General features: G+C 32.1%; 1 protein-coding gene across 1 annotated transcript in view; it reads right to left on the bottom strand.

Moving 5' to 3' along the window:
* The window catches only part of nAChRa3 (nicotinic acetylcholine receptor alpha3 subunit), a 23,709-nt gene extending 7,019 nt beyond the window's left edge, over window positions 1-16,690 (bottom strand). Inside the window, exons 1-9 of the mRNA XM_018446728.1 lie at window positions 16,641-16,690; window positions 14,963-15,072; window positions 13,792-13,972; window positions 11,635-11,750; window positions 11,182-11,350; window positions 8,564-8,700; window positions 8,141-8,260; window positions 6,375-6,584; window positions 1,007-1,232 (exon numbers count right to left, since the gene is read on the bottom strand). Coding sequence (XP_018302230.1) covers window positions 1,007-1,232; window positions 6,375-6,584; window positions 8,141-8,260; window positions 8,564-8,700; window positions 11,182-11,350; window positions 11,635-11,750; window positions 13,792-13,972; window positions 14,963-15,018 — 1,215 coding nt within the window. The 5' untranslated portion in view covers window positions 15,019-15,072; window positions 16,641-16,690. The remainder of the gene's footprint in view (window positions 1-1,006; window positions 1,233-6,374; window positions 6,585-8,140; window positions 8,261-8,563; window positions 8,701-11,181; window positions 11,351-11,634; window positions 11,751-13,791; window positions 13,973-14,962; window positions 15,073-16,640) is intronic.

Genomic DNA, 16,690 nt, shown 5'->3' with positions numbered 1-16,690 from the left:
CTAATCTCTGAAAAATGTATAGAATTATATAGGTTTTTGATGTCGCTGAAATTAAATCTTTTATCAGATCCTAAAAAAACTTGAAATCCCTAAGATGGCGAGTACAATATGGCGGTTTAAAAAGCAAATTAATTCTTGATTTTTACTACAATTCGTATTCTATCCTGCAAAATCTATAAATATAAGGGTAAATAAAAATTTCTGAAGTGACTGAATATAAATCCAACCATTGAATTTATAAAAAACTGAAATACAATTTATAAAAAGTTGAAATACAATTTATAAAACAAACGTAAGAATATTGAAATAAAATTTGTAAAACAAACCGAATATATATTCGTAATTAACGACTTTAAAAACATAAATATAATTAAAAAAATGAGTATGTTCATAGGGACTTGTTTTTCACAAATGAATTTAACCTAAAAAAAGCGTAAACTTAAAAAATGTTCATAAAAAATATACAAACAAAATGGAAAAATCCGTACATAGAAGTCGAAATTAAGTATTAATATAGTAAATAATGAAAAAAGAATCATTAATTTCGGTAAAATCTTCGAAATACAGTCTAGAAAAGAAAAGCCAAAAAGGTAACATATATGTTACGCTGTGACTCAAAGGGTTAAATTGTGTTGTGTAAATTAAATTGTTATGTTCTATATGTTACAATACTGCGTTGTTATCTAATAGCGAATTCGGCAGATTGCACTAGTGCGCACTGAGTGCGAACTTTTTTAGTACCATGCATTCGGCTTGTGCGCACTGTATCGGTGCGTTAAGATTATCATATTCGGCAAATGAAAACTAGCCCAGTGTAGTGCTGAATTTATATTCGGACCAACCGAATGAACTGAACGAGTTCAAGAAATGTTGCACTGACGTTTTTGACAGTGCAATTGGCATAGCACCAAAGTGGTTCTGCACTCGCACCATGTCAGGGCAGCACTAGAGCAGAATTAGTGCACGTGTGCCGAATTCGCCATAAGTTACGTAAAATTATAATTACTCTATTAGATTCCTCTTCTTTCTTTGTATGTTCGGCGATGTAGCGGATGCCTTCTATAGCCTTTTTTATTTCTGGACAGCGATGCCAATCATGAAGAGTCTTACAGAGAGCATCGACATTCTCCTTTGTTGGAAGTTGTGGCGGCGCGGGCGCTGCGGATGGCGCAGCCGTTGCCCCTCGCGAACCGTGAACACGGCACATGTTTTCTGAATTTGCTTCCGACTCCCTAAGCAGATGATAGGGGCTCGCATGATAGGGGAGATTCGCAAAACGAGATGACTATGAATAAATATATATTCTAAAAACATAAGAAAATGAATTGAAAAAACGCCCGGGAAAAAATGTTTTATATATAACTATATACAATTATATATTTTTATGTAATTTTATATAGTTATATATAAAACATTTTTTCCCGGGCGTTCTTTCGATTCATTTTCTAATTGTATATAAATGGACATATTTTATATATAATTGTATATACGAGGGTCGTCTGAAAAGTTTTGAGCCTAACATAGAAACAAGTAATTTTTCGGTCAAATTCAATTTTATTTTTCCACATAGTCTCCTTTTAAGTCGATACATTTTTCCAGCGATGCTCCCACCCTTTTAATCCATGCAAATAATACTGAGCGTCTTGCTTTGTAAAATAGGCGTCTACGGATGCGATAACCTCGTTCGATGAAAATTTCTGTCCTCCGAGCCAAACTTTGAGCCTAGGAAACAGAAAAAAGTCGCTGGGGGCCAGATCTGATGAATACGGTGGATGGTCAATTAATTCGAACCGCAATTCGTGAATTTTTATCATGGCGACTACTGACATTCGATTTTTTCCATTTTTACAAAAACATTGACATTGACTGGCACAAATGACTGTCAAACAACAATTAAGCGCCGGAAGTAGCTACAATTTTCACAGGTATCTTTCAAAGTATATACGATTATAGTACCAAAATTGTTTTGACGTAATGCCATCTTCATGTTGAGGCTCAAAACTTTTTAGACGACCTATGTAATTATATTTATATATAAAATTATATAAGGTAATTGGGGGGAGGGGGTTCGAGAGTTTGTGATGCGCAATATAGGACTTTGATGAAGAAAAGTCCCAAACCAACTCCACTCTCACCTTCGCGAGGTGAACTCTGTTGAGCTGAGCAACTCACTGGAAGGTTGTGATGAAAATCCCTTCGAGAAAGTGGGTCAGCAAACAGACGAGAGAAAGGGGCACCTATTGGAGCCAAATAACAAAAAGGTTACGAAGGGTCCAATAGGCCAGGAATACCAAGGATAGTGGATATGCCTAGGTAGCGGAGAAACCAGGAATGGTCAACTGTAGCATCCACAGTCTCAATCAGGAAGACTACTATTCACATGCCAACATGCTCGACAAACGCGGCGTTGTTTCATTCGCCACATATCTCCTAAGAAATCCATAAAATGTCGAATTCCATAACGTTACTACCCCAGTTGAGTAAAGTCATAGACTCAGAATCTCACACTGATGATAAATCAGTCTGTCTTGAGGATTCTGGGGGAGGCAAGGGTTCGATCAAATCCCAAAATTTTAAAATAAAAACCTCAAACCATAAACAGCTACGAATAGCAACCTACAACGTTAGAACCATGAAAACAGATCAGCATCTTCAAGAATTGGAACGAGAATTAAGCCACATAAATTGGGATAGTGAGATTATGTGAAACCTGACATTAGGAAGAAAGAACAATCAATCTCAATTCAGGTCACATTTTATATTAAAATAACTCCGAAGAAGAATGTAGCAATGGAGGAGTGGCGTTGCTAGTAAACAAAAGAATCAAACATTTGGTGAGGAAAGCCGGTTCAATCTCCGATAGAGTTGCATATCTCGTCTTAAAACTCACGGAAAGATATAGCTTACAAGTTATTCAGGTATATGCTCCCTAGCACTGCCGACGACGAAGAAATGGAACAATTTCTAGAAGATGTCTCGTAGGCCAAACGAACAAAAAAGATCAAATTTACAATAATTATGATAGACCTAAATGCAAAGGTTGGTCAAAAGGACGACCAGATACTGAATATCTAGGGAAATTTGGCTTCGGCGAAAGAAATTATAGAGGGGATATGTTACTAAATTTTATGAGAAATGAGAAAATGTATTGCTCAAATATATTCTTTGAAAAAACCGAAACAAAGGAAATGGATCTAGATAAGCCCAAACCGAAGGGTTAATAATGAAATAGATTATGTTTTATCAGACAACCGAAGAATATACACAAACGTGGAAGTACTGAACCGATTTAGGACCGGTAGTAAAAAGATTGGTAAGAGTATCCTTGTCATTTAATCTCAGATTAGAAAGGAGGAAGCTATTCATTAACGAGAAATTTCCTACTTCGAATGAACTGTACTAGAGGAAGAAAGAATATCAGCGTGAACTGGAAAAGAAATTAAATCAAGTAATGAATCTAAAACAAATGAACATAGAAGCATTATCAGAAAAGATAAAATCGAATATTCAGGTATCAAGTAAAAAGGTATGGTTTCGGGTTAAACAGCAACTCCAAATTGCGACCGGAAACAATGCAACTAATAGAGACAAGACGTAATATGGATATAGATCACATTCCGAATATAAACAGCAAATGAAAGAATAAGCAAAGAAGCAAGGAAGAACTATCGTACCTACAACAACAAGATAATAAAAGAGGTAATAGAAGAAAATATAAACATGAGAGTACTGAAAATCAGAACAGCGATAGGGAAACCCAAGATTTTTAAAATGAAAAATGAAGAAGGGATAATTACATCAGACAGAGACAATATTGCGAAAATTATAGAAAACTTTTACAGGAAGTTATATACAACTGCGATCCTAGCTCCGAATATTCCCAAGAGGACACTCATGAATGCTAGCTCAGAGGAGATATCAGACATTACAACATCCGAGATCTCAGTCGCGTTGAGATGAAAAATAAGAAGACCTCAGGGGAGGATCACATTACAAGTGAAATGTTAAAAATGGCAGATGAAACAATCTTGTAAGCGAAAAATATGTTCAATAAATGTTTGGCTGAAGATTATCATGGACGGCATTCGATAAACCCAGCCATATTCTTAAAAATCCCGACCTACCAATTAATCTTAAAAAGGAAAGTATACGACGCGTGCGTACTGCCGATGGCAACATACGGTCTGGAAACTATGGCAGTGACTAAAAGAAATGCACATAGATTAAAAGTTGTTCAGAGATCTATGGAACGCATTATATATATATGCTCGGCATTACACTTCGAGACAGAATTAGAAACGAAGAAATCCGAAAATGAACAAAAGTTACTGACATAGCCGAGTGGGTGGTCAGGCTGAAATGGTGATAGGTCGGACACGTGACTAGACAAGATATAAATAAATGGTCCATCAAAACAATTCTTTGGCGTCAAAAAACAACAAAACGGAGTGTGGGACGACCCCAGATGAGATGGCTGGATGATGTGAGAAAGATAGCCGAGCCAAAATGGTTCCAGAAGGCTCAGGATAAGGACTCATGGAAAGAATTGGGAGAGACTTATGTTCAGGAGTGGACTACATGAAAGGCTAAAGAGGAAGAGAAATTGGGGGGAAGCGCCATACTTAAGCCTTTATTCTTGAATAACTTCTTAACGTTATTGAATCAAGTTACAAAAAAATATTATTTATATTCTAAAGACCTTCCTTTATTTACACAAGTTTATAAATTTAACGTTTAATATTCCGTTTGTATTGGAAAAAATTGCGCAGCTCAGTCTTATAAAGTCTGTTGACTTGAGAACGTCCCTGCGTTACGAGAGTTGGTGCGCTCGAGCACAACGAGTGCAACATACTAGCGATATAGCTCATTTCTGTGCTGTGTTCGCATCATATATTTGTGGCAACAAATATAATTGAAATGGTGTTATTAACAAAAGAATTTAAGAGGTAAGAGTACGTAATATATATGAAAAATTGTTAATTGTATTGAGAATTTAGTTGCTTCCACTTCTGTAGCTGCAGTAAGGGATCCAACAAGTAAAAAAAAGTTATTAGTGTTCGCTATATACAAGGTGTCCCGTAATTCTGACAACGCTCGTGGGTTAGGGTAGGATATAAAGTGGCATCTTCCCCCTTGTATCATCTTCCCTCGAATTATCTTATAAAATTATATATGTATAATTATGTATAAAGTTATATAAAATTATATATATAAAATTATACAATATGTTGCGCAAAAATATCTGGAAAAGTTTTAAAGCAACTAAAAATATATAATTCGTATTAAGTCTAAAAAAAGGAATTTTTACGGATACACTAATTCTGCCAAACCATGATCCAAATATCAAAAAGTTTAGAAACGCATGAAGATAAATCGTTAGAGATAAATCGTTAAGAGAACCGAATCGTACAAAATATCAATGTTCAAATGACAATAACGGCATAAAATATATAAGGTTGAGCATTGTAACATAACAAATAGATTGTCCTTATCGAGTCAAAAAGTCATAAATTAAAATGTACATAGAAAGTCAACTAATGTAAAATGAATTCTTGTCATAAATCAAATCTTGTTTACAATGTTCAGATAAGCATAATATAGAAACTCCGTAAAAACTAGTTACATTTTATCGGTAACTATTAACTTTTAATTTGATTTTTTTTAAGTCAATCTTCAGACACAATGCGAGAGGATAATGAGTATATAATTTAGTAATTTTATATTGTATAATCGTTACTTGTGAAAAATAACGATTCTTTAATAAATATACTGAAAAAGGAAAAATACGAAAAATTATATAAAATGGTCAAACTTTTTCTTTTTCTTTTTTTTTTTTGGTCGTTCGTTCGGACCAAATTTAACTTTTAACTTTTCAATTATTTTTTTTATTAACTTAACTTTTAATTCAATTAATTTCATTATGAATTAACTTGTATTTTAATTAAGTTAAATTTTCAAGGCTGTTAACTTTAACTTAACTTACTTAAAAAAAAAAGTTAATTTATCCAACCCTGCTAATAAATGTATATACGCTTTAGTTACGATTAAAACTTTTATGTAAATAGAAATAAAGTATAACGATAAAAGTAATTAGTGAAATCGTTACCATTACCCCAAAAATGTAACTGCGTTACCATGAACTCAGAAGAAAATGTAACGTCGTTACCCAATCGTTACAGAAAAAAGTAACTTGTAAAGGTAACGACATTACAAATAATGCGTTACTTGCCAACCCTGTGTATCATATATATTTCATCGTAAGTAAAGCTCGAAATTATCATAATTAAATAAATTATACGTTATTTAGCACCATATAATACATCAAACAATACATATGTATTATTTGAGCGTCCCAAAGTCCTGACAATACGCACCAAGAATCCATTGAGTCGACACTAGGATAGCGCGCTGAGGATTTAGTCAGCTTCGGGGGCGAGGACTCAATGTACAGTGTTATTTCTCGAGAATCACGACAATTACTGCATGATGTGACCCTAATGCGATGACTATTGCGTCCATCCATGCTACGTTGATCATCATGTTCATCCTCATCCGTGCTATGCTTATCTATCTCATACTCCGGTCTAGAGTGGAAAAAAACCCAATATGGTTTATCCGATATGGAAATTCATTTCGTCTCGACTCGATTTCGGAACTATGAGAGCATGTCTGCAAATACGCTGAGATTCGTGCGATCTTACACATTTTTATAAATTCTAATCAGAGATTGACTCAGCTAGAAATGATTAATCGATCAATATCGATCGATACTGATTCAACGTCGATCAACTAATCATTCTGGATATCTATCATGGAATAAAGTCGGAATGGATTCTGATTGGAATTATTCAATTATTCGCTAGATTTCTATTGTGTTTTCTGTGGAAAACTTTGCTCCATGATAGATATCTGGTTGGAGATTAATTATTACGATCGCAAGAATTATGTCTCTATATCCATAGTTCTGAAGTCAACGTTTTTCTACGATCCTAGTGGAAAAATTTCGCTGAAATTTCACGTCTTAGAATACTTTTTGGCGAAATTTCAGCATTTCAGAAAAATTTCAATTTAATTTCAGCGATTGTTAATTGAAAAATTCATTTTCAGCAAAATTTTAACAAAATTTCAGAGAAATTTTAGTTCAATTTCAGTGATTTTTCAATATATTAGATGAAAAATTTACTATCAGTGAAATTTCAGCAAATTTTCAGCAATTTCGTTGAAATGTTACAAAACGTGGAATAGTTGCAGCGAAATTTTTTCACCAGGGGAATAACTGACGAACTAATAAAAATCTTTAACTCACTATTAACAGCTTTAAGCTTCATGTACAGCAATGTAAAATAACTTACATATTACTTTGTAGAGTCGAGTTTATGATACTCGTATGTATCAAACGAGATCGTGCATGACTACACATGCTCCGAATTTTCTAGATTGCCAGAGTTGCGAATATTTCGAGATGTACATATTCAAGTAATAAAGTCGATGAAGAGCAGCTCTAAATTCTCTATAAAATTTCTGCATGACTGGTTATGCGATAATATCCAATTTGATGGCAGAATCAACGAAGCATCATGTTCAATATTGCGCATACAAGTATTGTATTGTACAAGTATGCAAGATATAACGGCGTTGCGCGAAAAAAAATGTTACGCATCATAAAATAAAATTCCTGAATGGAAATATAGAACATTATCGATGTTCGATTTCATCGCTTTGTGCCACCAAGAAAGAATCTTTCTTTTCAGAATCAGATTCGGGCAATATATATCTGAAACTATAGTACAGTGTTGTTGTAATTTCTGTTTGAAATAAACGATCCAGTCTCGACCGACCGTCGATGTCAAGAGATGTCTTGCTGGAAATCAGGAAATTTTATTTGTATGACAACACACAATAGAGAGAGATGCGACTAACGATAGGCGGATGCATCATTCACGATGCAGCGCGATGCAGAAGTAATGCACCGTGGTGCTAAATGCTTGCAAGTATGACGTGACACTAATGTCACGTGCACAAGAAACTAGCGAGTGCTCTAATGCCTGCTTTGGCGTGGTTCCAATGATCGGACCACAAATGCCAGAAGAATATATCTTGCCTGAAATCGTAATTGGTTCTCTGCGGTGGCGTATTATACCTGCGCATTACCAGCAACTTCGGCAGCACGTGGAGGAACACGCGTTTGACCCATGGCGACATTACGTGGGTTTGCGGCGTACGATAGTGCACATTCAGGACCACCACTGTTACACATATGCTGCAAAACACAAAAGAAAGATGCCGAAATGTAATAAGACAATTCGTGATCGAGTTAATTATTCAATAGCCCGTGTTGTACTAATTTTAAATTAAAGTGACACATTTTTTTCGATAGGCGAAATAATAAAAGATCAGGAATCATTAATATTAAAACATCAAGATTAAGAAAATCTAATATGTATGATAATTTCATTCTATTCATATTGAAACAAATGTGCCATTTAATTTAATAGATTTAATATTCGATGTAAGCACTTATTTTTTACAAATGTCTTCTGCAGTCGCAATTATTTTTGTTTACCTTAAGGTGTCGAGGATCATAGTGAATAGGACGAATTTACCAAGAAGCGGTACCACGAGCGATGTAGGCGGGATGATCTCGGCCAGCAAGAGGAAGAACACAGTCAGTGACAATAGAACCGAGATAGACAAGCTTACCTACAGCAGAATAAGAAAAAAAAGAAGTTTTGACTTTAGAATGCATTATTTATAGAAAATGCTATAAGAATATGCTGAGAGTGATGCAGAAATATGAGAATATGATACAAGAATGATGCAGAATTATATTTTTATATTACCTAATATTAAAAATAGATTATACATATAAATTAGTGAAATAATCTAAATTTCTATCTTAATCTCTCAGAAATCAAACAAATTTACTTCACTTTTTATAAATAATTTTGATATCCGAACACATAATAACTTTAATTTTTTCTATTTCTCATTTCATAAAATTGATTTGTTTTTAGCTTTCTAAGCAGCTCATATTATATATAATATTATTCTGAACAAATATAATCACATTGTATAATCACATTGCAGTTTGCAGTTACAATGTTCAATATTGCTTCATTTGTAGCAAAAGAAGATTTACTTAAGATAAAAGTTAATAATTTCGTTGAAAATTACTATCTCAAGAATAATACGTAAAAAGAGAAACAGATAAACGTTTTAAAAAAATAATTTTAATTTTATCTATATATTTCTATTTTTTCCATAATTTACGAAACAATCTTTCGACTGTGAATTTATAAAGCTACAAATGTATACGATTTGCACTTTAAAAGTGCATTGGGACTGATTGAAGAAGGTTTTGTCTCTCAGTTCTCTCACATTGATTCTATGTGCTGAGCACGTTGCAAGGCGCATTACAGCCGTTTCACCCCAGCCTTATTTCTTTCCCCGTATCCTCATTGCCGATTGCTAAACGAGCGGCATCCTGACATTTAACCTTCTTTCCCTTTTTTCTTGCTTGCCTATCTTCCGCGAAGGAAAAACTTGGTACATCTTCCGCGGTGACAAAGCGGAAGAATACATCTGAATTATGTAAGCCGGTAAGTGGATATTGGTGCTTGAGGTTGAGTGTCTTACGAGGCGCTTAAAGACGTAACGCCGATATGAAAAGGTCGATCGCGGATTAAACTATAATGGCGTGCGAGCTGTGTTATTTTCCATATTTCGATCTAATCGAACCAAATCTTTGCGTCTGCAAAATTAATTTCCGACTGCGACGTTGGAGTAAAGTTCCCGAAGGTATATAAAGAGAAACGCGATATCGGGATAATAAGGTCGGTCATGAATAAAACTGTAATGGCGCGTGAACTATACTGTTCTATTCTGATAAGGTCAATCGTCGGTTATTTCAATTTAATCAAATAAAATTCTCACATTTTGTGGATTAATCATTGTCTGCGTCCTTAAGAGAAATTAAAGGTTTTTCAACCCTTAATCGAGAAGAGTATATTACTATAATATGACGCAAGTTTCATTCTAATTTAATGTAATTGCGAATTTTATCTTTCTAGTCTCATCTAATCGAATAAAATATTTTCATTTTAAAAATTAATTTTTGTCTTTAAAGACTAAATATCTTTAAATAAAAAATTTAAACTTCTTTAAGAAAACATCTCTTACAGTAAAGTTCTCCAAGAACATTGCGAGGACGTCCAGAGAACGGTTTACGTCCTAAAGACGTCTCCAGAAATTCCTCGCGAGAATTGTTTTGTAGAATAAATTTGTAAAAAAAACGCAGCTCAGGTTATAATGACTAATTAACTTATCGTTTATATTTTTTTAATTCTTAACATTAGAAAAAGACAAAAAGTAAATTGAACTGAGATTAAAGTTAATCTAAATCTTACATTGGCGAAATTGAACCTAAGTTATTAGCTGTAAATATAATACTAATCACTATATAAAAATAAATAATAAGAAAGTATAATAGACTAAAGCCCGTTTCCATCCCAATATAGATTAACTTTAATCTCGGTTCAACCTATTCTTCATCTTTTTCTAGTTCTAAAGATTAGAAAAAGATAAAAAGTAAGTTGAATCGAGATGAAAGTTAATCTACATTGGTGGAAACGGGCATAAGTGATAAATTATAATATAAAAACGAACTGTTGAATAAATCAATAAAGAAGATAAATAAATTTCGAAAATTCTGTTATACATCAACGGAAAAATCAAATTTCTAATAAAAAAATTTTGAATTTTTATCACTAATTAGGTATGTTTCATTCTGATCTGATCCAATAAAATTTTTGAGTATATAGAAATTAATTTTTAATTATGCTTCTAAAATGATATATTTAGAGATATATTAAAATAGTGTCAAACAATTCCAAATTAAACTCTACTTCTCTATTCTCTGTTCAAATTTAAAATATAAAATTTTTGTTTTTCCAAAATTATTTGCTTGAATTTCTAAAATAAAATATCTAATTCCATGAGATATCTAATTACTAAATATCTAATTTCCATGAGATTATAGCAATTTGAAGCAATAAGACGGACCATTTTCTCAATAAGGAAATAGGTCAAATGAATTGTATTAAACAACATAGTCTGAAACACACATAAAACATAGTATACAAATAAGATCAAGGTGGAAAGAGTCATTTATGAATTAATTACCTTCTCTCCACTGTCGCTTGGCAGGTAAAACACCAATATCGTGAGGAATGATATTCCCATGCAGGGTATTATGAGGTTAACGGTGTAGAATAGAGTCTTCCGTCTCATAGTAATGTTAAAAGTGATGTCGAGATAAGGCTCGTTACAACACGTGTAAAACTTTTCGTGTCTGCAATTACACATACTTTGCTTAACAATCGATTACAATATATTAGATATATTAAAAACATACCTTCTTCGATTCAGAATTAAAATCAAAATTATTAATATTATTGCTGATAATACATATTAATAAAGTTTGATTATTAATGCTTATTAAATAATCGTATAAGTACGGAAAAAAGTCAATTTATGTTGTCAATTTGTTAGAATTGCTATACTAGTACCTAAAAAAGCAGTAAAGCCTTAATTAAAAGACCTAAAAGAGAATTGAGAAAAATCATTAAAGCGTACCTTACAGCAGGGACTGCTAGTAAATCCCACTCGACGGAAGTATAAAACTCCGAAAGATCGATTCCAACGTCGACGATAGGGCTGTCTCCGATTTCGTCGACGTGTCGAAGATCGACCTTAACAGTAAATTACTAAATTTTACAGTGCGTTGTTAATATCATGTTGCTTAACATCTAATCAATCTCATATGGTAGAGAACATTTCCAGCAATATTGCTGGAATGTTGTGAAATTGCTGCAATATTGCTGGAATGTTGTCTGGTTTGATTTTTGTGCTATGTAAGATCGTTACTTATGCTCGCCTTTTTTTTTATTATTATAAGAAAGTTGACACGTATCATCAATAAAGTCAAATAATCGTACCCAATATGACCTACTCGCTGTTTGTATTTACACGATGAATTCAACAAACAACACTAGTATGTCGCATTTGTTACAGTAATTGGTTGTTTATATAATTTGTTTGCATCAGTTAATTGCTCAGTTTGGCATTCTGTTGTCAGTAAAGTCAAATGCAGAACGTCGTGATTTAATACAAAAGAACCACGGTAGTATCGTTGCGCTTGACTTAGCGCCGAGATACTACCGTGTCTCCTGATTTCATAGGTAAGTTTACTTTCTATAACTACTAAGTAATAGTTATTGGATGTTTTTCATTTAGTGACATAAGTCGATACAAGTATTATTCTATTTTTCTTGACATTCAGTGAAACAACAAAGATAAAACGATACCTACTTGTGTCATTAAATGAAAAGTATTAATTTTCGCAGTTCATAATTATTGTAGCTCTGTATTAACACTTTACAATATACTGTGCTTAATTTATATTTTGATCATCATATTTTGTTTATAACTAAAGAAAGAAAACTCTTTGTAAGATAGAACCAAAAAAAAGAAACTTTTTGTAAGATAGAACTCTCGGTAGAACTAATATGGTCAACAGCATATTGATTATACACCTCGATTGTGATGTTATTGTCTAATGTTATTTTGATACTTTTGTTAATTCAGGTTATAGATTCTAATAAACTTGTTAAACATCATAGAGATAAGTAGATAAATAGATAAATCAATTGTTTGTAAAATAGTTCTTTATGTATTTATACATGTCAATAAATATGCAATGTGAATAAATTTATAATCTTACAAAAGTAGTATTATATAATTTTATTTCTCCATCATTTTTTTATGAAAAAGGGATAAATATACATTAAACCATATTAAGTAATATGCATGTGCATCAATATGACTTAAACGTTACTTTTTCTTAAAATCTTCATTCATGTAGATATTTGAAAATGTATCATATTATTAATTAATGTTAAAAAATATTTTCTCTTTTGAATCTAATCATTAATTTTCAATGTTGGACTCAGCAAAAATTAGCAAAAATCACAAAGCTTAGGTAGGCCAAATTGAGTAGTTTTCTTTTTGAAATTAAATCGGAACAATTAATTACAATGTGTAAAGCTTTAGCATAGACAGAGATAGATTATATTAGTACATAAAACGAGAACACTTTTCAAATAATATTAATAACACTTAATTTAGGTCAGACAATTCGTCTCACCGTCTCATCTCTTTTATTTCAACGTTCCGTCTGCCCATCATTTATACTCGATTGCGTGCTTCTAACAAGCGACATTTTATTCAATAAAAAAAGATAACAAGCGATATATATGATCTTTTACTGCGCGGTGCCTAATAACAGTCGGCGACAGTAATACTCCCTCGTAACGTATCACGAAAGTCGCTCTCAGAATATTTATGATTGCCCTAACAAGAGATCCCTGCGAGATCTTCCTATTGCATTAATAAATTGATTATTGAATCGTCAAGATTAATTGAATAGTTCATTTAACATAAGAAGAACACATATCTCATCTCATAAGAAAAAGTTTTTCGAATATAGAAAAAATCTAATTTATCAGACTCTTGATTCACAAAGAAAAAGGATCACCGGAAATAAAATACGATGTAAATATCCTTGACACTGTACACTTTCATGATACATCTTTCTATTTATGTCAATCCTTTTTTTAACTTACAATAGAAACAAATGGCTTTCCTGCAATTAAATGCAGTTAAATCGATTGGTCCATTTGGATAATGGAAGACAATTTCCGAAACATCGGCGAGATACCAGGCAGTTCTTACCTGGAAGCCGTCATAAGTCCACGAGCCGAATTTCATCACGCATGTTTGTTCGTCGAATGGAAAATATTCGACGTCGATCTCACAGGAAGACTTATAAATAGCCGGCGGCTTCCAATCGACTCTGCCCGTGTAGTTGAGAGTCGCCTTCGTCGCCAGTGTCACCTCAAAGTTACCATCAGCGCTGTTGAACGTAAATTCTTTGATATCTCACCTCAGGATAATGAAATAGTATAGGTAATTGTTTCCAAAGTATTCGAAAACCTTCTTGTATATAAAGAATAACGTAATATCCTTCTTGTAGGTTTGTTATATATAAAATATCTAAAAAGATTGAGAAACCAAATTAATTTAAGAGATCGAATAAATAAAATAGGTTGATATAAATGTTCATGATAAAAAATACTTTACTAAAGAATTATAAGAAATCAAAAATAAAATCTCCTGAGTTTCATAACTTCCGATCTCTGTATGACTTTATTTATTCAGTATTACAGTTTAAAAATTTTTACAATTCTAAATAAATAAAAACGATAAAGAGGTCAAACTAGCTATTGGTTATAAATAACAATGGTCTAAAACAGCGACTTGTTTATAGCAGTTACACAAGAAAGTTTACTATTAAATTATTGATATAAGTCTTTACTTAATTAAGTGCACTTTCAGACATGGTTTCATAAAAATTAATTTCTACTTAACACTATAGTTCCAATGAACATCCTGTATAGTTTGTCACACAAAAGAGTATGTTCGATCTATTATTCAGGAAATAGCTCGTTTATTTTTTAAATGTAAAAGTATGCTCCATCGTGTAAACAGTGTGCTTAAAATTTTAATCTTCAGTGTTGTTGTCTCAAAACATGTTAAAAATTTAATAAAAAATGTGGAAAAATTCGCCTTGGAAATAATTGGTATAATAATAAAAATTTAAATTTTCTTAAATAACAGAGAGTATATATAATTTTGCGGTAATTATATAAAAAAAACTTTTAAGGCAATAATAAAAATAATCACTTACGCATTCTTATATCAGACATTATACATTCGCGATACATTTTCTTGTGTTTTGATCAGTAATTTATTCAAATTAACAATATTCTATACCAAATAATGCATATTAAAAAAAGGAAAAATAAATCTAATCATTATCTTTCGATCAACGGTATTATCTTACTTGTTATATAAAACTATGTCGGGCCTCCATATGTGATCTGATGGCACATGCAGCATATCTACTCCACCATATTCCTTCGGATCCCATTGCAGCTTGTAATCGTACCATGACTGTGAACAAAGAATCGATGTAACGTTATCGCATATTTCTATCTTTTCTGTCATTTTGTTACTTTTATTTGGGGGTTATGGAATATCATTTTGTTTTGTTGAAATAATTCAATAAATTCATATATATATATATATATGTGACATAGTTATCTTTGACGTGAGTTCATTAGCCATAGAGTGACACAATTATACTTTATGTAGAAGTTCTTCAGGTATACAGAACGAACGTAATTTACAAAGAACTGTGTCTTATGTTATAAGTTAATAAGTTGCGTTTTTCTCATAACTATCTTCTTCAAAATGATGGTCCTAATAATTAAAACATGCTTTAAATAAATTCAATAGGCACATTTTTAGATACACATACATTCGCTATCTAGTTAATTCTAAAATTGATCTATTTTTCTAACTAATTACAGTGACCTAATCTCTTGCATTAACAAATGTAACTTGATACTATATCGTACTATTTTTAACTTTTTGTTACTTAAAAAATGTTTTCGTTCCTATCAAAAACAAACTCATATTTTTGTATGAACAGTGTCGTAAATGTCAATGATTGAATATATCAATGTGACAAACTGTTGTTTGGAATAAAAGAGAATTGATATACGAGTATTGTTGTGTGTGTGCATTGAACAAAATATCATAAAATATCATATTCGCGCATTTTATGTTTTTCCATCACTTGTAAATACGATAGACGCTTTTCCTTGAAGCTCGTCAATGAATTTATCTATCGCATCCTAATTCATGTATTTAAAATGAGAAGCGACAAAGGATCGGAAAATCACGCTGAAGTTACTTCATGGGCATCAAACAGTGCACAGAGGCAATATTTTGTAACTTTCCTCATTGCGAGCTGTAAGGGTGAAACGCGCATACGAACTTCTTCTCCTTGTTTGTTCACATTGTTCGATTAAAACTGCACGTTTTATTAAAAAATTTCTATGCCGTTGATTTATTGAATTTTGTGGATGGTACAAAGATTGATTTTTCTTTCCTCAGGATTTCATAGTATAATTAAAAATAAGATTAACATTGTGTGTGTATCTATGTGACGCATTGTGCATTAAAAAAATTTATCAAACATTTTTGTCAATGATATCTAAGTTTTAATAGAATACCTTATGATAAATGGACCAAATTTTTGCGATGAACTTTTGGACACGAATTCGAAATCAGTTCTTTCTCGATAAAAATGTCGAGAAAGTCATTATTCTTTGGAATTTTTGAAAGTACAAATGTCTTACATCTTTGCAATCTTGTGCTTTAAATTAAAATAAAAAATCTATTCAAAGTTAAAAATAAGAAATGTAATAATATTTTTAATTTTTTTAAAAATAATAAAAATTAAACAAGATTTTCAATCTATTTTATTTTCAATCTCTAATTATTTAAAAACTATCAGTATCCTTTTGTTAAAGATATTTTGGAAAGAATAGAAGTAAAAAACCTAATAAGTTCCGTCCATTATTGCGTTGGCTTGTAAAATTTCGAATAAACTAATTGCGAATATAAAAACTAAATTAGCTTTAGTAATTACAAATTGCTTTTCAATTTCCTACTCATATCACTGGAATAGAACGATGGAGTGCTGACGCCACCGACACAGCTG

The sequence above is a fragment of the Mycetomoellerius zeteki genome, unplaced genomic scaffold (assembly GCF_001594055.1).
Source record: "Mycetomoellerius zeteki isolate Tzet28-1 unplaced genomic scaffold, Tzet1.0 scaffold188, whole genome shotgun sequence".
In the NCBI taxonomy this organism is placed as follows: domain Eukaryota; kingdom Metazoa; phylum Arthropoda; class Insecta; order Hymenoptera; family Formicidae; genus Mycetomoellerius; species Mycetomoellerius zeteki.
The sequence above is the reverse complement of the archived record's forward strand: the minus strand, read 5'-3'. Positions and strand labels throughout refer to the sequence as shown.